Source organism: Buteo buteo, chromosome 9, assembly GCF_964188355.1.
Source record: "Buteo buteo chromosome 9, bButBut1.hap1.1, whole genome shotgun sequence".
NCBI classification, from domain to species: domain Eukaryota; kingdom Metazoa; phylum Chordata; class Aves; order Accipitriformes; family Accipitridae; genus Buteo; species Buteo buteo.
This window is the reverse complement of record NC_134179.1, coordinates 2,905,939-2,925,093: the sequence shown is the minus strand read 5'-3', so window position 1 is coordinate 2,925,093 and position 19,155 is coordinate 2,905,939. Positions and strand designations below refer to the sequence as shown.

At 47.1% G+C, this 19,155-nt stretch overlaps 1 protein-coding gene across 5 annotated transcripts in view; it reads right to left on the bottom strand.

Moving 5' to 3' along the window:
- Window positions 1-13,443: 13,443 nt before the first annotated feature.
- The window catches only part of APLP2 (amyloid beta precursor like protein 2), a 48,459-nt gene continuing 42,747 nt past the window's right edge, over window positions 13,444-19,155 (bottom strand). For 3 of the 5 annotated variants that reach the window (XM_075034892.1, XM_075034894.1, XM_075034896.1), the window contains 4 exons: window positions 17,315-17,397; window positions 16,412-16,486; window positions 15,798-15,953; window positions 13,444-15,008 (listed from right to left, as the gene is read on the bottom strand). In XM_075034892.1, the coding sequence (XP_074890993.1) occupies window positions 14,907-15,008; window positions 15,798-15,953; window positions 16,412-16,486; window positions 17,315-17,397 (416 nt within the window). In that variant the 3' untranslated portion in view covers window positions 13,444-14,906. The remainder of the gene's footprint in view (window positions 15,009-15,797; window positions 15,954-16,411; window positions 16,487-17,314; window positions 17,398-19,155) is intronic. The other 2 variants (XM_075034893.1, XM_075034895.1) reach the window with 1 other exon arrangement.

Genomic DNA, 19,155 nt, shown 5'->3' with positions numbered 1-19,155 from the left:
AAGCTAACGCACGAGAGTTTCTTTGAACGGGGCACGCAAAATTACCTCTCACCTAGTTGGGCGATAGAGGTGCCCCATATTTGAGATATGACTAACGTTAGTTTGCGTCAATGGAGTTGAAAGAAGAAATGAGATTGTTGTGGCTGTAATTGCATTTGTAGAGCAGTTCCTAGCTTGTGGACTTGATATCTTCTATAACAAGCCTTTAACCCAAAGCGCTCTTTCCCATTGAAGCTGGAAGGCAATAAAATCCATTGACTAGGCGATGTGCAAGGGTTACTGATCAGGAAAGCCTGCACTGTCCACCCAAAACCATTGCCGCTCACACTGGGAGCGTGTGACAGACAGGCGTGGGTGACCCTGAAATAGGGTGGGAGTACAGAGCCGTGACATCCCGCTCCATTGCAATCCCTGCCTCTCCGAGGTGGGTTATGATGTGTGCCTGGGTGGTTTTAATTACCAGGGACCTCATTATTATACACAGACCCAGCTGATGCTGCTCCCCTGCTGATGTAGTGTTACGATTTTGTGAAAGAACATATGATTCCTTGGGAAGCTCCTATGGTCTGTCTGTGCTGTTGGTCCCCAGAGAGACAGCAGCGGTGCGGATGTGCCACTCCAACGCTGATTTTTCTATTTTCATGGTCTGTGGCCTGTGATCTGCTCCTGGAAATACCTTGGCCAGAAAGGGAAGCCACATCTCTACACTGATCTGCACATTAGCAAGTTGTTAACGTTTAACTAAATGGTACTGCACGAGCCAGGAGCTAAGGTAATACTTGCCCGCTTTTTATCTTTGTTTCCTGTCTATTAGCATACAGAAACACTAAAGCTGGTGTTTTTAACAGCAAATAGTCTCTGCTGCACAATTAGGCTATGGAGTTGATTGAGTTACCCAGAGCACGTGCCTGCCGAAGTGTTCGGAAGGAATAGAGAGAGACCCTCGTGCTTCCAGATTTAAGTCAGCATGTTGTTAAGGGCTGCGAGAAGAAAACTGAAAGGGAGAAATGAAAGTTTTTCTCCTTTCCACAAATCTTCTGCTGCTGGCAAATGTCGAGGACAGGCTTTTTGCCTGGAGGAACTGGCCATGGAAGCCTCGGGTGGAATGGCTGGTGAAGGCAAGGTGTGATTTAGGGTACCCTCTTGCCTGCAGCTGGAGGGAGCAGAAGCTTCTTGAGACCATATGGAATGGTGCTGTCAGAAGAGCTGAAGTGCTTTGCAGACTCTCAGTACCTGGCATCTGTATGCAAAACTTCTTATTGTTATGACTTGCTGGAGATTCATGGTTTAAAGAGGAGCTGAAATCAGCACTTTAAGCACCACTAAAATCTACTGTTTCAGTTTAATTAGTGAATTTAGTTTCCAAACTTAGTGCAATTGCCATTTAGAGGACAATTGGATTTTCTAGGTCACTTTTCTCTTCCAGAACTTATAATTATTTCTTTTTTTTTTTTAAATCTTAATGCATTTCTTGCCTATTAACTCAAGTGATTTGAATAACAACAGCGAGCAGTACATGCTTACGCATCCTCTATAAGCAGGCATAACTCCAATCTCATCCAAAACTCACGGGTAGGCTGCACGTGATAACAGCAACCTGTAATTAAGAGTTTAGCGGTTCTAGTAATGCAGTAGCTGGGTCCTGCCTGTTTCTGCATGGCATTGCTAGAGATGGGGTCACCGGCTCACTGCCTGCCCTTTGCAATTTGGGCAGGGGGTTGCTCGTGGACCTCGGCTGTAAACAGCCGTCCCGGAGGGGCCGGGACAGAGCAGTTGATAAGACTCGTGGCAAGCGGTACAGCGATATTTGGCCATTTTCACCCCTGCCAAACGCTGGGTGCATGCCAGCTCTCATCTTGCATAGGCAGAGGAAAGTTTGGTTCGGGGAAGGTCCATCTCAGCTGCAAAAGGGGCATATCGGTGCCTGGCGAGCTGTGCCTCGCAGTATACTCTTTGAAACAGCACCCGCGTCGAGATTTTCATTGCAGCTGCCTTAAAAGATGGAAGAGGATCCTGAAAGGGTCGGATCAAGATGGAAAACCTGAAGCCAGATGCGTGCACCTACCCTGCCCTCGCCGCTGGCTCCCGGGAACGATGTGCACAAGGCATCGCAGCCGCCGGCTTTATCGCCTGCGGCATAAGAGGTATTTTTAAAAGAAGCAATTTGGGGTTAAGGTTTAGTGAATCTGTACAGGTGATGCCTTTGGTGAGGGGGGGAAGCCCGTTGTTTGTCCTAGGATAGGCAGAGGGTCAAGATGTGGGAGATCTGCTTTGTTAATTGTGTTAGAGCTGTTCAGAGCAAGGGTAAATCCTTCTCGCGGTTAACGAACAAAACGCTTATTTGGCTGCGGAAAGGAGAGGGTGCAAGTTTCCAAAGCGTACAGGTAAGTGCTGTCAAGGAGGGAGAAGTTTTCCAGCTTTGGCTGGGGTAGCTTTTTCTGGCGAGACAGGCTGCTGGGGCGTCGTGTTTGTGAAGAGGCTGTGCAGGCGCCGGCAAAACTTGGTGAAAGGGTCCCGTATTGATGTTGGCACTGATTTGGGTGCTGGGTGCCTGATGGCTTGGGCCATTGAAGGTTCAGGTCTGAGCACTTGCTCGCAGAGGTTTTTAGCCCATCTGTTGTGATAAATGCAGGTTCCCTTTCTGCAAAGGGTCGAGTGCTCTGTCCTCATCCAGCTAAGCCTGTCGTCACGCGATGCTAGCGGAGATGCTGTGATTTTGATCTTAAAACCGGCCACGTGCTCTAGAGTTTCCCTGGGTCAGGCTGAAGCGCTTAGCACCGTGGCGGATTGAATTCCCGGCTGGCGCGTGCTCATTGGCATGGTCCGGCATTTTGGGCTGCGTTGGATGGTGGTCATGAAGCGTTCGGCGAGCGGGTGTTGAGGAGGCTGCTCTTCGCTGCGTGATGCTCTGGCTGTTCTGCTATTGTGTAGCTCTCGGTTTCATTGGGAATTAAATGATGAGATAGAGACGATAAGCTGATCGTTACTTGTTAATGTATTCGTTCTAAAATCCACAGGACTCCAGACCAGTGAACGCTTTGCTGAATGAATGTGTATAATGTGATGCTCAAAAATCGTGTCTTTTAAGAGCCCCAGTGACGCTTGTGTTAGAGTGGCGTTATTGAAATAAGGTACAATTTTCCCCTTGATACATCATCTGTGGAGTCTAACCTGTCTTGTACTGCTCGCATCACTCGTGTCGTGCCTGACAAGTGGACAGGGATATGAATTTCTTGTAGGTGTTTTTTTTCCAGCACTGCTTTCAAAATAGATAGGAGTGAGTGCATTTGGGAGGGGGGGCGGGGGGAGGTAAAATTAAAAAACGCAGGCGTGCCAACGTGTTTCACAAAGCAAATTGCCGTGTTCGTAGGGCATCCTTCGGTATCAAACACCGGTGCTGTAGATTTATGGCTGTTCAGCAAACAATCAGGCTGTAATGTGCTCATTACTTCAGATAAGAGCAGCTGCTTTCTAAAACACAGAAGCATGTTGGCTGCTTCAGGTGAGCCAAAAACTCTGGGTATAGTGGCGGCATTTCAAAACATACTGAAAAAAAAAAACCCAAAAGATTACAATCTATGTTTTACACTTAAGCTTAGTAATATCTATTTGCCTTACAGGACGTGGTGAGGTTCACGCCCTGTGTCTACCTGCCAAGACTGATCTTGGGCTACCTAGCTGTGCTGGATGCCCAGCTTGTGCTGGTTCTGTGGGGCATTTTGAAGTTCGACAAGAGCATCCTCCTCACGGGAAGCACCGTTGGTCACCCAAGGAGTTCCCAGGTCAACACCTTGCTGCGAGAAGGCTGTTTTCCTCGGTGGCTTTGGGTAAGTCCATGCCCTTGTCACTCCTTAGTAGAGCTCAGCTGCACGTGGGGAGGCGTAGGAGGAACATCAGCGAGACGGAGCCCCGCCAGCTTTCCCCAGCTACTGCTCAGCAGTCGGTGCGGTGATGCTGTAACGATCAAGGCAATGAAACACAGTAGGCAGCCAGGGAACAGATGCGTGCACCAATAGTGGTGGTAAGCGCTAAGTGCTTTCACCACTTCTATATAGCAAAGTGGAGCCCAATGAGTTTGTAATTACCTGTCCTACTGTTTTCCTTAAAGTACTTCGAAAACATCTTGCGTGCAACTGCTAAAGTCGGATAAACCTTTTGTCCTCGGTATGCCTGAGCAAACCTGAGGTCATCCTCAGAGTCCTCAACTGCAATAGCAGTCAGGCTTATCTCTGCAGCTCCCGTCTTGAGTGTACTTCTGACTTATTGCACATGCCAAGATGGAAGAGGTTGGGTATAAATATAAAGAAAGGTTTTTCTAATGCTTAATACAATTGTCAGGACTTTCCTTCTCCAGAATCTGGTTTGATTGAAATACCCACGCGTGGCGATATTGCTGTGGGGGCATGAGCATGAAAGACGTGGATTAAACAGTGCGCTGCCAGCACTGCTTGGGAATGCAGCTCAAGCCATTAATACTGTATCAAAACCTGGAATAGCTATTCCCCAGAACTGGTGCTGTGATGATGAAAGAACAGCAGTTGCCTCTTACCTCCTAGCTTTCCTCCCCTGGTGACTTTAATTGCCCCTCATTTCTCTAGACTGAGGCTGATACTGTTGGAAAAGAAAATGGCTGTAGTGCCTGCTTTGATGTGTGAGCTTAGTAGAAAGATGGTTTTATTTGAATCTATTAGATAACCTATAATTTTTATTTGATTTGCAGGGTATTTGTGATACATCTCCTTCGCTGACCTGACTGCCTACGATGCGCTACCGCTGCTCCCCATGCAACTTCAACTGCTTCATCACCTGGGGACTACTGTCACAGAGATGCAAAGGTGGAAAAAAAATGTCTGTTTTGCTGGGTTTGGGGTTTCTTTTTTTCTTCCTTGTGGGCTAGTGGCATCTGATGGACATAGTGCACCTCCCTTTCCTCCTTACTGGGAGACTCCATTTGCAACCCAATGGACACCCCCCCCACCCGATTTCCTGGATTTGTCAGAAAAAGTGACCTGGGCAAGCTGTGGCATGGCTCAGGTGAGTGGCTTGCAGGAGATGTCTGGGTCTTAACTGCAGCTTAAGCCCCAGCAGTGTCACCTAAATAGAAAGTTTGCTTCATAAAAATCCCTTATTACAATGAAACTGATTTAGCTTATCTTTAAATTCAAAATACTTGGCTTAGATGGTATAGTGTTCTACGCATGGCCAGCAGTTGTGTGTTGGTTTAAGTTTTGTGGGTTTGGGTTTAAGGTTAAGTTTAAAAGTTTGAATTTGGTTTGGTTTTTCCATTGTGCTGTAGTTCTGCTCTAAATTAATGCTGCAATCAACACTATTTGTTACAGAAGCCTTTGGAAGATGCAACCAGAGAAGAGGAGTTATCCTAAAATTATGCAGCTCCCTTGTCTTTCTGAGGGGATCCAACGAAGAATGGAAAAAGCTCAGCTGTTGTTTTTTCTTACTGACTGAAGGAAAACTAAGTTATCATGTTTGAGTGTATAGTTTAAGCTTGCTCATGTTGTTCCGTAGTGAAGCACAGGTAAACTTTAGATTTAAATGGCAAAAAGACAAAGGACTGGAGATGTACTTTACAGCTCAGTTCCTGGAGTCACAGCTGCAGCAGTTTGCTTAATCAACTAATTGATTAATTATCACTTGAGCTCAGGGACTGAGACTTTTGTGAGCTCATGTATTAGATTCATCTTATGTAGGAACTAGTTTGTATTTTGGAGCCTGTTCTGTCTATCAGACAGCAATGGATGTATAAATGTGACTGTAAAGCTGTTTTGTTAGCTCTCCAGGGTACAAAGTAATCCATGTCTGTTCTTGTTTTGACAGAAAGCTTTCATTTTGTGCTTTCTGTTTTATTCTAAGTGCTGTATGCTTTCTCTTGTTGCTGTGATTCAACAGGGAACAGGTGTAAGTGAAGAAGCCTCAAAATAAAAGATAATATGTCATGGCTATAAGTCATCTTTTAACTTGGTACAGTTCAGGTAAAGAACTCTGTATGGATGCAGATGAGGGCATAGACTTCTCTGCAAGCAGTCACCTACTCTAAGTCTGTTAGAGTAAAACACACCATAATAGCCTTAAAAGAACAATAATAAAAAATAAAAACAAACACACAAGCCCCACACACCCCCCTCCAAGTGCTGTCCCCACTACCACCACAGTCAAAAACCCCAAACGCACGAGATAGGTTCCGGCCTGACGTTTACTATTGTAGAAATGAATTTTGCAGCCCCCCCCTCCCCTAGTCTATACAGGAGGAAAAAAAAAAGAGACCCCACTACAATAAGAGACCAATTAATGAGTTTTTATTCAGCTCTGCACAGTAAAAAAAACATAGAGCCCACCATCATCTAGTAACACAGAATACTAGCATCTCTTTCAAGTGAGCCAAATTCTAAGTCCTCTGTGGAAAAAAAAAATAATTTCCAAAGCTTCTGCCTTTCTTCATAAAGATATTTCAAACATACCAGTAAAGTATTACATTGCTGGACAGACTCAATCCAGTCCCACATCCCTTACTGTTTATATATAGTCTATAAAAGTAGAGAACACTTGAACATCTCAAAAATAAGCCAATGTCCCAATCCCTTATAAAAAATACAGACTGACAGTACAGGAAAAAATGCACCGTCTAAACCATGAGCATGCGATACCTGATCCGGGGTGCTCTGCTGGATAGCAAAACTGATTTCTGGGGAAGATTCAACTCCACTAATCATTTTGGGTCATAGGAAATTCAAATATTCTCTAGTTTTTAAAAATAAACTTAAGCAAATAGGTCTGAAAGTAAAATACGAGGACTTTTCTCATCTGTGGCTTGTAGTTCTTGACGCATCATCTCAAAAAATGAAGGATGCCTCATCGTGCAGTGCAGCAGCATCCTCCACAATGTTCTTGGTATTCACCCTTCAAAACAAGGAGACAACAGTAAGAAAAAAAACCTCCCAGAATTATGAGGAGAGGAAGGCACAAAATACCCATCGGCTGTACAAAAGGGATTATTACATTGAATAGCTGGAGCTTGGCTCGGGGACACAGCAGGGTACCCGTGAGCTTGGTCCAAACGTTGCCGCAGGGGCACGAGCCCCAGGATAGTCCCAGTCTGGCTCCGATTCTCGGTAGCTGGACCGAGCTCCGGTGACTTGCTCCAAGCTTGTGTCACCAGCAAGGGGCAAAACCAAAATTCAGCCCAGAAAAAACCACAAACCTCCATAAATGCATCCCAGCAGAGAACAGCCAGACCATCGCTGTGCCTGCAGTTTCTTTCTTTTCCAGCACGCAAGTACTCACGTGGCACCGAGCCGTTCTCCAAAGATGCTGCGGGAGGAACGTCGCCTTCCTCATGTCTGCTGAAAACTCGCGGCTTCACAGGATAAGACAAAAATCTCAAAGCCTGCAAAGCAGATTATCCCATCACATCAAAAGAACAGATACTAAAATGTGACACCCAGGACCCTTCCCTCCACACAGAAATAGGGTTTAGCTTCACAAGGACTGCATCCCCAGAAAAAGACCTGCACACAAATAAGTACATGTGCCCAGTGGAGTAAAAAAGGATGCAGTTTTCCTGTGGCCTACTGTTAAGAGGGAGTAGGAATTCACCTTCGGACTTTACTGACCTCATACAGTTTTTTCATGCCCCAAAACCCACGGAGAGGGGAAGGGGAGCCGCTGCACAAAAAGGCAGCGTTCTATTCACCCGCACAGCGACCTGATCTGACTTCAGAGTTGGCCCTTTCAGCGGGATTGAGGCGAAATGCCCTCCAGAAGTCCCTTCCAACCTACATTTCTCCATGAGCCCGCACCAGCTGCAGGATTATTCCCTGCCAAACCACCACGCTGGAAAAAACGATTATTACTCACCTTGCATTTGATTACGCAGTGCCAGCCCCGAGAGAATCAGCTCCATTCTGTTCTTGTGCCAGTCTCTGCTGCAGGAACCGGAGGCCCTGGTAAACACGCAGAAAAACAACTCCCCCTTCCCCAAACACACCCCGCAAACCGAAAGCCCACCGCGTAATGCCTCTTTTCAACTCGATTGCTTTTAGGACTGCCTCTCTTGTTTGTTCAAAGGCACGTCCTGGGGGGACCAAGCCCAGCTCCAGAATTGCAGGTAGGCACTGGGTACCCTTCCCAGGAGCCCAAAGCCAGGGAGCAGGTGAGGGAATCAAGCCCCCCCTCCCTTTGCTCAGAAAGCCTTGACACCACTTTCTCCCTGCAGGTATTTTCTCCGAAGCAGCTACGCTTTCAGCTAAAAAAACAAAAAAATCCACACTGGCAAAATCCAAAATACCGGAATTTCCCTATATTTTGAGCTCGCCATTGCTAGACAGACTCATACATCTCAGAGACTTTGCAGGAGGACGCACTAAACAATTGCTGCGATACAACCCAGAAGGGACATTCAATCCAACTCAGTCACAACCGCGTCTTCCTTACCCCTCATCTACATTGTCCAGCACGAGCAGCAGAACAAAAAAGCACCCTCAGCCTCTTAGATATTAGAGCAATAAATTCTGCAGGGAGAGAATTTCAAAGCAATTTAAGCTCATATTTGTTTCTCCCAGTAGGAGAACCTACAGCCCGCAGCCCGCGGGATCTTACATAGCCAGCAATAAATGCCTCCTGCACGACACCCAACCTCCTTCGTGGCTTCGCCTCCCTAGAAATTTAAGATACAGAACTCAGCCCGCTGGGGAAAGCGGTCGGAAGGGTCCCTGCCCCTTGGCGAGCCCGCAGGGTTTGCTAACGTGGGCGCAGTAGTGACGCCAAACGCGCCTACGAGGCACGGGTGGCATGGCAGCAGACCGTGCTCAGGGTACACGGGCATCGTAACGACGGGACTTTCTCAAGGCTACGGCACCAGAGACACCACTCATCAGCTTTATAGCTATACGCAGATCGCTAGAGTCACCGCAGCTTATAGGCTAAGGAAAAGACATTTCGCCCTCATGACAAACAGCTTCCTTTCTCATAGGAAACGCATCTTCTGCGTCCTCGGATGCAAGAAACCCCGCAGCTCCTGGTAAAACTGATGGCACGCTGCAGTCTCGGAGGTCACCAGGCTTCGCAGCAGAAGCATCCTCCGTGGTACAGGGGGAAATCACATCCTTTTCCTCTCTCCGGGCACGGATACCTGGAAGGAACAGCAAGGCACGCAGCCGGCGTGAGCAGAATTTTCAAAGCAAACACGATCAAAGCCTCGGGCGCTTCGTTTATTGCCGCGCAGTCGGGCGGAGAAAAGCCGCAGATTTACAGGCACGGACTCGGGAGTTGGTCCGTGGGGCTGCCCCACGGGCTGTTTTTTGCACACCCACACCGTCTCCAGCTGGAGAACAGAGGCGCTCCCCGCCACGTAACCTTCGCAGGGGGCAGGTGAGGAGGAGGAAGGGCTGAGGGTGCCTTCCGCGGGAATCCCCGCTCTCGCCTGAAAGCACGGTGAGAAGCTCCCGGGCCAGGGCAGCCAGCCTTCGAGAGGTTTCTGCCGCCGGAGTGACCTCCAGCCCGGGCTCTGAGGAAGGATTTGGATGGGCTCACGTCACCAGGGAGGCCGCAGAGGATGCTAGGAGGAAAATTCACAGGTAAAACTGGCTGCCCCTGCCCCTTCTGCTCTCCCATCCAGAGATCAAAAGGAACCCTCTGGGGAAGTCCAAGGCATGAAAAACAGACAATCAACTAAGTCATGCACCTTCCCACAAAGCACACAGCCAGGCTCTAAGGAGGGAGGAGGAGGAAGCCTCCAGAAACCAGGAATATCCCCAAGCTCTTCCAGTTAGAGCCAGCAATTTTGGAAGAGGATATTAAGCTTCACAGACCATGTTCCATCCCCTCCTCCTCTTACCTCTGCCACGGCAGGCTCTTCACCCCCTCCCGCTGACACACCCCATGGTAAACTTTTGGGGAGATCGGACCACTTCCCTCAGGCCCCAGCCTTTCCCATCACCCTCAGCCCATCGCTCCCGAGCACCAGGTTTCTTCGGCGCGCTGCCGGCAACAGGCACGGCGGCCGCTCGGAGAAATCTCCCAGATACCCTCCAGACGCCGGCCGATGCTATTTTAACAACCAATTCGTTCAGCCCGCAGCCCGTTCTCAGATGGCTCTCGGGAAAGGAGAGCTGCTTGAAATAAAGGAGTCTACATTAAACCGTCCTCGCTGACCACGCAGAGAGCCGACGGGGCAGAGGTTAAGTGCTCCCGCAGCAGAGCCCAGGCTCCCCACGGGTCACTGGTAAATACAGCAAAACTCTTGCGTTTTTTTGACACGCTCGTTCCTGCAGAATCACATACACACGCATTAATGCCTCGTCTCTTACGTGCTGCACTCAGCAGAGCCTTCTCACCCCATCTGCTGCGAAGCTACCAGTACCCGCTGGGATCAAAGCGTGAATTTGGGGAGAGGCATCCAGCACTGCCTGGTTAAGGAACGGCACAGGTTAAGGATGCCCCGACTCCTGCACTGGAGAAACAGCTTTTAAGCCTGCTGCCTCACAGTTCCCCAAGGCTTTCATCCCGTGCCGTTGCCAAGGATTGCGGCCAGGTGATTTGCACGTGGTCCCACCGAGACCCGAGAGCACGAACGGCTTTTTACAGGGGCTGAGAAATTGCTGCAGAGCCGGCACGACCCGGAGCCGGCACCAGCAGCGCCTGGCAGGTGGGACGTCGTGTCAGCACGGACGAGATCATTATACCGATTCCGTTTGCCGTCCTGCTTACAGCGGGGAGATCAATGCTCATTTCCAGCAGCCTGCTGGTTTTCGAAGGCTTGACTGAGAGATTTTCACACTTTCCAAGCTACTTAATGTCAGCATTGAGCTCCGCTTGCCCTCGCTTTCCCTACCCTATTCTTTATTACCCTGCTTGCCAGTTACCTGTTACTATGTCCTATAAAAACAGTCTTTCTCTGGCTCATCACTATTTGACCCTTGCTGTGCACATCTAAAAGCCTCTGCCACCCAACAGAGCCACAAGCAAAGCTCTAATGCCAACTACCGAGTCGCAGCGTCTCTGGAGACCCGCACAAAGAAATTCCCGGGTGATGAAACCAACTTTAAGCTCTGCAGTAGAGCTGGACAAAAGGACGGAGGACACCTAACCTTGCGATGTGCAGCTTGCTCTCAGAAACAGCAATGCTTAGGGCTAACACACCCCAAGGTGTAAGGTTTTATGTGCTCCATCAGGTTAACGCTACCTTTTGATGGAGCTGCGCAGGGAAAGGCACCACATCACCACGTACTTGAGCTCCTCTCCTCACAAGCACCTTCAACCTCTTCTGTCGACCGGGGCTGAACGATTGAAAACACCGCTCCACATGCATCTCGGTAAGCATTGCTTTCCGCATGAAAGACAAGCGAGGCTGGTAAAATAAATCCGCCCACGTTACATCCAGCTAGCATTGTGCACAGAACAGTTTCAACGTACGTTACCCCACTGCACCCTCGGAGAAGCAATATTAAGAAACAGCTTTACAATAAGAAAGGAGACAAACTGACCCAGCACATCCTCCTCTGCAGCGTTCCCCGTTACCAAAGGCCCCTCTCTCAAACGTCCTTTTACCTTAACTGAGAACTACGCTGCTCCTCTCAAAAGGTAAACAGAGCGCCACTTATTTTTTTTAATCAGAATTTTCTTCCGAAATGCAGCTCTCTACAACACTCTGCAAGTCTTTTACCAACCAACTACCCCACTCTGCTTTGGACCGTCTAATTTTTAAGTGTCTTACCACGATGAAACTTTTGATGCTTCCCCCAGCTACCCCGCAGTCTCTTTGCTGGGATAGCAGCCCTTCATCGCACAACTGGTACCGGTTAACATCTGGGCCATGTCTTAGCATCGATCTTCCAGTGAGTACTTTTAAACATTACTTTTCAGAAGCTGCAGTCAAAATCCATCATAAAGAATCGATCCTGAGCACTTGGCAGTCTGCACCAAAGCATGTAACTAATAGACTTTGATTCCAGCCTGATGTATTTATTTTGTAAGACTAATAGAATTTATCGAAGGAAAAATCTAATACCCAAATTAAATTCTGGAATTCAATCCACAGCCTCTGTAATTTGTTTCTCTTTCAGTTCACCCTACCTGAGGGTGCAGCCCAAGAAACAGCTTTGGACTGAAGATATGCTCCGGCATCATTTAAATTAAATTTACAGTTTAAAATCAAAACTCTTTCCCAAGTAGTTGTGACAAGCCAACAGACGGCATTTTCTAGGACAGCATCTGTTCTTTCCTGCAGAGACTGAATAATTTAACCAGAACATGGAAGTTCCAGTGGAACCAAGGAGCCCACATTTAAGGAGAAACAGGACACACGATTGTTTCCTATTCAAAATTGCTAAGCTTTCATGTTTCCTCCTACCTCTTCTCCCCCTCTTCATTCAGACCTATTGGGAACTGCTCACATCAAGGCAAAGGAAGATAAATTCTGCCTCTTGGCTTCCTAAAACAGTGTTCAAATGGCAATGACTCTTGGGTCATTTCACCGAGACGCGAGAGAGGAGGAATTTGCGTTCGAGGTCACACTTCAAAGAAGGAAAACAGAAGGGGAATGACATACAGGAGCAGAAACAGCTGTGAGCTTTACAGGCTGTTAGTTTTAAGTGTTCTGGAAGAGAAAGTTAAGCCAAAAGTAAAGTTATTTCCCTTTGTAAAACAAAAACATTAGAAGTGATACAGTAAATGCTAACCATAGTTAGCCAGTTACTGCGCCGGACTTTTTACGTCTTCGAAGTATTCCAGATCTGGCCATCCACAACAGGAAGCATCCAAGGAAACTGTGTCACTGTTTGAAGCCTGTCTTCTTCTAAGCCCTCAAAGATTTCCTGCAGCCTCCCTTCTTCTGTCCAACCCTATTTCTAAGGCTCGTGGGCAACACAGGCTCCGAGCGCGAAGACAGCACAATCACCCCGCTACCCAAATCCGCTTCCCCACCACCTGGATCTGTTCCTACAGCTTGCGAGGAAGTGCAGGTGGATGGCTGAGCAGCAGGAACAGCTTGCTACCGCAGAGCGCTTTGGCTCTGCTCGCTCCGAGAAGCCGTGCCAGCGGCCGCCTTCACCCGGGGAGAGGTTCCGGCGTTTTTACAGCCACAGAACCATTCGTGATGTCTTCTACAGACAGGCAGATGACAAACAGCAGCCACAGCTCTGACTGACCTGTGCTCCAGCGTCTAACGGCTGCAGCGCCGAGGATGTAATGCTATTCGGGAGTCCCGGGCGCTGGTTTAGTATCGCACCTCCTTCTCTCCGCAAAGGCCAGCAGGATCTGGAAATACCACAGAAGACTCTGGGCACGGCTATACATTCCCGATACCAGCACGTTCCTTCTCGCTGAAGCGGCGGTGGACAAAAAGGCGGGGAAAGGTCTCCCCAGGTTTGGCAAGGACACAGTGGGAGGAGAGAGAAACTTAAGCGAGGCCGTGAATAAAGAGAAGAAACGATCTGGAAGTTAAAGTGTTTATTGATGTGTTTAAACTTTGTACATTCCCCACAGACCACACTAAGGAGTTTGCAGGTAAATCTGTGCATAGTGGGAAGAGACATGGAAGGGGGAAGAAAAAATAAAGTCACAGGAAAAATAGAAAAAATACACCACAGGTTACCAGAACCTCCAGATTTAAAAAAGCCGTGAGCATTAACACCAACTATACAAGCATTACAAAGACATGATGGTGAGTGGAACAATACCCCTTTTGCTCTTCTTGGGGCCTATGCATCCAATTTCCCTTAAAGCAGGCAGTTATCCCTTTCCCAACTTGTCCCTCTCTTCCCTCCCCAGTTAAAGCGAACTCCACCTTCATCAGCTCCCAAGGTACTGATTATTGCAGTGATTTGTCATTTCTGGGCAAACACCCAAAGCCGTGCCTACGGCCCAACATCACCAAAAGAGATGCAAAGGCTCAAAAAGCTGCGTCTCTTAACTACTTACCATGCTGGTGAGGCAGGAGAGCTGGGGGAAATTAGAAAGTAGTAGCAAGAGGGGGCTGTTAATGCCAGGTGAGTACTGAAGGAAACTGGTTCAGAACAGAGGATTTAAATTCAATACCAGGAACTTCCAACTCTAGAGCAGAACTGAATCTGGAAGGGGAATGTGCAGACCCCAGTATGCACAAACCATGTTCTAACATTCCACTAGAATAACTATAAACAGAGATGCTAGAAGCCTTTTAACTCCTTGCCTCCAGGGAGTCTTGATTCCTAGAGCCCAAACTGCTAAGCAGCAGGGTGCACACCACTGGCATATGAGGATGGGTTTTTTCTTTTTTTTTTTCTCTTTTTCTTTTTTTTCTCGTTATAAGGATTTTTGTTAGTTACCATTCCCAATTGCTTCCTTGCTTATGCTGTCATAGTTCCTATCCCTAAATTAATCTCTTTGCAACTCCCAGCAAATTTCACTTTAAAAAAAAAAAAAAAAAAAAAAAAGAATACTGCTTTATATATAAAAGCCAAAATGACTGAAGAGCCACAACTGTCTCCTTTTTACAAGGTGGGCTGGTATAAATGACCCTCAATATACAGGTGGTCTATCAGAAATAAAAATCAACATTTCCCATTTTATATATATAGAGCTTGTATCAGACAACAGTACAACGGAACTGGTATTTTTCAGATTATTTAAAAAAAAAAGAAAACTACATCTCAGTCAAATATCTGCAATAGATCCATTTTTCCCATTTAAGGAGATTTATATATCATATTGTTATATTATCATTTCTTCACCCATTTAAAAGAATGGAAATTGCAACTCTACAGTAGTAATTATAGTCTTAATGATCCAGGAGTTCTGAATGTAAGATGAAGTCCTCTTGAAGCAACTGTTGGTCAGTAGTTGATCCAAAACGCTGGACCCCTTTGGCCCTCCGCCCTGCTCCTTTCCCGGTCAGGGCTGTTGTATCTTCATCTCTCTTATATCTGCATCTGCTCCAGGTATTTGTAAGTGGGGTTCTCGTAGCCATGGTTTTGCATCTTGCTCAGATGCCGCTCTTCTGGGGTAAGCATTGGATCAACCTTTAGAAAGACCAGACGGTTACTGGTCAAAGGAGGTACTTGCAGGCCTTATTTCATAGTAACAACAGCAGACAGACAAATGACAGATAAACACCGCGGCAAGCAGTACACAGGAAAAAAAGTAAGCCACAAAAAATAATTTGCTTAACAGAGTTCCTCATTCGGGTGCTAACGCCTCCTGCCTGCCCTTGCCTCTTTGGGGATGTTCTCCACAAATCTCCGATAAGTTAGCTACAAATTTGGGACCCGCTTCTCCCATTAAAGAGGTCTTTATAATTTCACGGATTGGTTGGGCAAAGGGGAAAAGCAGCTTTCTCCAGACTCCATTAAGTTGTCATTAGGAATGTGCATGTTGGAAGCAGAAGGAAGAAGAAGGAACTGCTTCTCAGCGTTCAGCTGATCGTGCTGGCTTAATAGTTGTTAAATTAGTTGGGAGGACAAATTGCTATAGATTGACTGACTTACTCCCCTGCTAAAGATATCACCTGAAAAGCTCATTTACTGCCAAATCCTATCCTGAGCCAGACAGGGAAGCCTAATTGAATTCCTTGTGATAAGCGAATACAACTGTGAAGTGACAGGTCCCAGCATGGCATGCCGATGACTGATACCTGCATACTAATAAGTAAGCGATGAAGATGTCAGCATCTAGAGAGTTAAGTCCCATCTAGCTAGAAGCAGAGCAGTTGATGGCTTGGCAGCTACTGCCATCTTCGCCCCCTACACACAACATGTGATTCAATGCTGACTATTTTCATCCTCGGTTATGGAGCAGGAGTTGTTTCTCACCTCCACAATTCCATGGCTGATGGTCCCATACTGCCTCTTCCTTAGCATCACCAAGCTGATGACTATAACAGTAGCTATGGCAACAGCAATCACCAACAGCCCAATAAGGGCGCTGCTGCTGAAACTGAAGTCATCGCGAAGGGAGTTGTCATTATCCTGGAGGGAAGAAAACAAGAAAGCTGGTAGAGGAAGAGCAATGCGGGAGACGCGCTGCTAAACGCAAACCTAAAAGGTGGCCACCAGTAAGGTCTTCAACCACCTGTGGAATCAAGACATGACTGATTACAGGGGACAGTGTATATATTTCACCTCTAAATATTTCAACCAAAAGGATAATGAACGCAATACTGTTTCCCCGCTTCGACACTCTGGACAGACACTGACCCACACCGCTTTCCTATCCCACGAAACACTTCTGCAACAGAAGAGTCAGGTTAGTATCTAACATGTGTTTACTGTTTACATCTTTATGCAGAAAGGCTGTACTACGTTAGACTCTGCGTGACCTCCCAGACCAGTGTCAAGGCACCAAACCCCGAATTCAGTAACACACAGGAACCGAAATCCAGCTTTAGGAATTCACCGATCACTGGACTCGGTAGCCACACACGTACCGGCTCGTCCACCAGCCCACCGACACGCTCCGCGTTGAAAATCATTTCCTTCACGTCAAGGGTTTCATCAATTACCTGAAAACAGTCACAAGAGCATTTTATGAAAGGAGCCATACAAAACAGGTGGGAGAAGAAATATGAAGGCAGACAAGAGACCTTTAATGAATGCCAGCAAAGGCTCAGAACCACCTACCATCTTTCCCCTGCCCTCAACAGCATGGGAAGTTCTCCCAACTTTTAAAGCCACCCGATTTAGTACTGCAACCATTTGGACGTCCACACTACATCAAACTGAAGACCCAAATGAAAAACTAGGTCCTAGCCTCGGACACAGCATTTCTGTCGTGTCAGATCTAACCTGTGCTTTAAAACAATTTTGAAAGGAAACTCTCAAAAGACAACTTTTTTTTTTTTTTTAATAACCCAGAGAATTGAGGCAAGGCGGCTGCCACTATAACCTAGTGAATTCTTTACACTGTAGCTAGAGCTAATAGCCACTGTGTCACTTCCCTTCAGAGGAAGGCGAGGCCTTTCTTACCATGAAAAATAGGTGGGAAGACGGATGGAACACCCCAGCATTCAGTGTATTCAGATAGCAAGTTACCTAGCTAAAATAAAGGCATATCAAAGGGTCTCTGCTTGGGAAAGCAGCTACTAAATCAGATGGTTCTCCAACTCGGACTGCCAAAGATCTGGATCTCTCTCCTTCCCTCACCCTCCCACCCTTCTGATGCTAATCAGTATTAAGAGCCTACAATAGTCAGAAAACTGACTCCCCCACACCATATGGATAATGAATACACTGACATTCTGTAAGCAGGAAGGAGACATGGAAATAAGCCACAGCTATTAATTAGTGTCCACGGCAGGCTTTGCTTTACAAAATAAAGGTGGAGGGCTCACCACATTTTCATCCACTTTGTTCTTGTTGTTAATCACTTTTTCTTCAGCACCAATCAGCCCATCCAACTCAGTCATGCCAGAACCTGCACCAAGAGAGCAAGGCAGGAACCGTTAGGCAGCCCCCAGTGACATTTAGGAAGGGTTACCTACTCTTTGTAGAGCTGCCATGGCTAGCGTGTTTAACCGCATGGACCGCTGATTATTAATCTGTCTTCATGCTGTTGTGTCAGAAGGGGAGCTCATAAGCTAATGCTACAGTGACAAGTGATTGGGGGTGGGGGGTGGGGGGTGAGTGTCTGTTAATGAGAGGAAATGAGGTGGTAATGAGAGGAGCAGACAAGACTCACCAAAACCAGGCTGAAGAGTAAATCCAGAAATACCATACTGTTAAGTGCTGCTGTTAGAAGGTCCAAGGCAACATATAACACAAATTGTGAGCACGCAGTTCCTTTCTGCAAATGTCACCCCAGGTCACCGCCACCTCACCGTGACCCCCATGATGGAAGTATGCATCTCCTCTCTGCTGAGAGCCAGCGTGCAGGGAACGCTTTCAACCGCACGGTCAGCATCACCCATTCTTTTGAAATCAAGCGCATCAGCAAGCGCCTCGGGAATGAGAATTTCAAGGTCACCCAGCACGGCTCTGTAATGAGCTGCTGTCCCTTACCTGGCACGAGCCCAGAAACAATAAATCCCAGGGCAAGGGAGGAGCAAAGAACTACACTAGCCTTTGTACCAGAACATCACTCACCCATTTCTAGGCTGAAACTAGCACAGGCTCAAGAGAAGAATATAAATTAACAGGAGGTGGCTGCTCTGCATAAACTGTTTTGATCTGAAGCGTTTATAAATAGATCAGATCAATAACAGAAGAGCCTGATGCAAGATACTCAGCCCTAACGTAATATAGCAAGTTAGGAGATCGCCCGTTTGCCACTATCAGTAGGGACAACGTAATGTCCTTCACAACACCTATGCCACCTCCCTAATACAAAAGCAGGACAGCAAAGCCTCAAACCTTCAGCAGGGTCTCTCCAACGAGAAGCACGAGGTGGGGGAAATATTACTACAGCACTTAACACTTTGCCAGTGATTGCATACACCTCTCCACAAGCTGCTGAGCTTGCAGGTTGCCTAAGACATTATTATGTCAACGGCTGCTGAAATTGGCAGCACGTCCTTTGATGAGATGCAAGGAAAGGCTAGTTGGCTCCAAGGCAAGTTTTTACAGCGACAAGCTTTCACTGCCTGAAAATGCCAAGGAAACTAACATTTCACTCCAACTCCTCCCCAAAGCATCATCTCGGTTTTAGTGCATTCCCCTTTTCCTGTGTGGTTCTTCGGAGACAGTAATCAGATTCCAAGCATGGCCAAGATTGCCGGTCTGACTTCTCATAGCTGTCGAAGCAGGTCACACTATTGTGAAAGTCAATGATTGGGATTTTCTGGAGAGACTAGCCACCAATAGTTTTTAGAGAACTACTGTGTCAGCTTTTAGCCTACGGCTGCTTTATTCAATTCTCAGGAGCTAACATAGCATAGTCTCCAGGGCTGGGAGTTCAGCTGCTGCATTGAGCTTTGCTATTTGTCACAGAGTGCTGTACCAAGTAACAGACCCAGTTCTATGTAACCCAAAGACACAGTTTAGATTATATACTTCCCGGGGAAAAAACCCACACGCATGCACAACTCCCCCCTCAAAAGTCCCTAGCAGCCCTCATGAAATTCAATGAAGGAGGAATGGAGAGAAGGGGCAAGTGCAGGATATAATCTTTGTCCCCAAGTCATCAGAAAGTCTTCCATTTACCCAAACGGGGAGAACCAGCCTATATTTATCATCT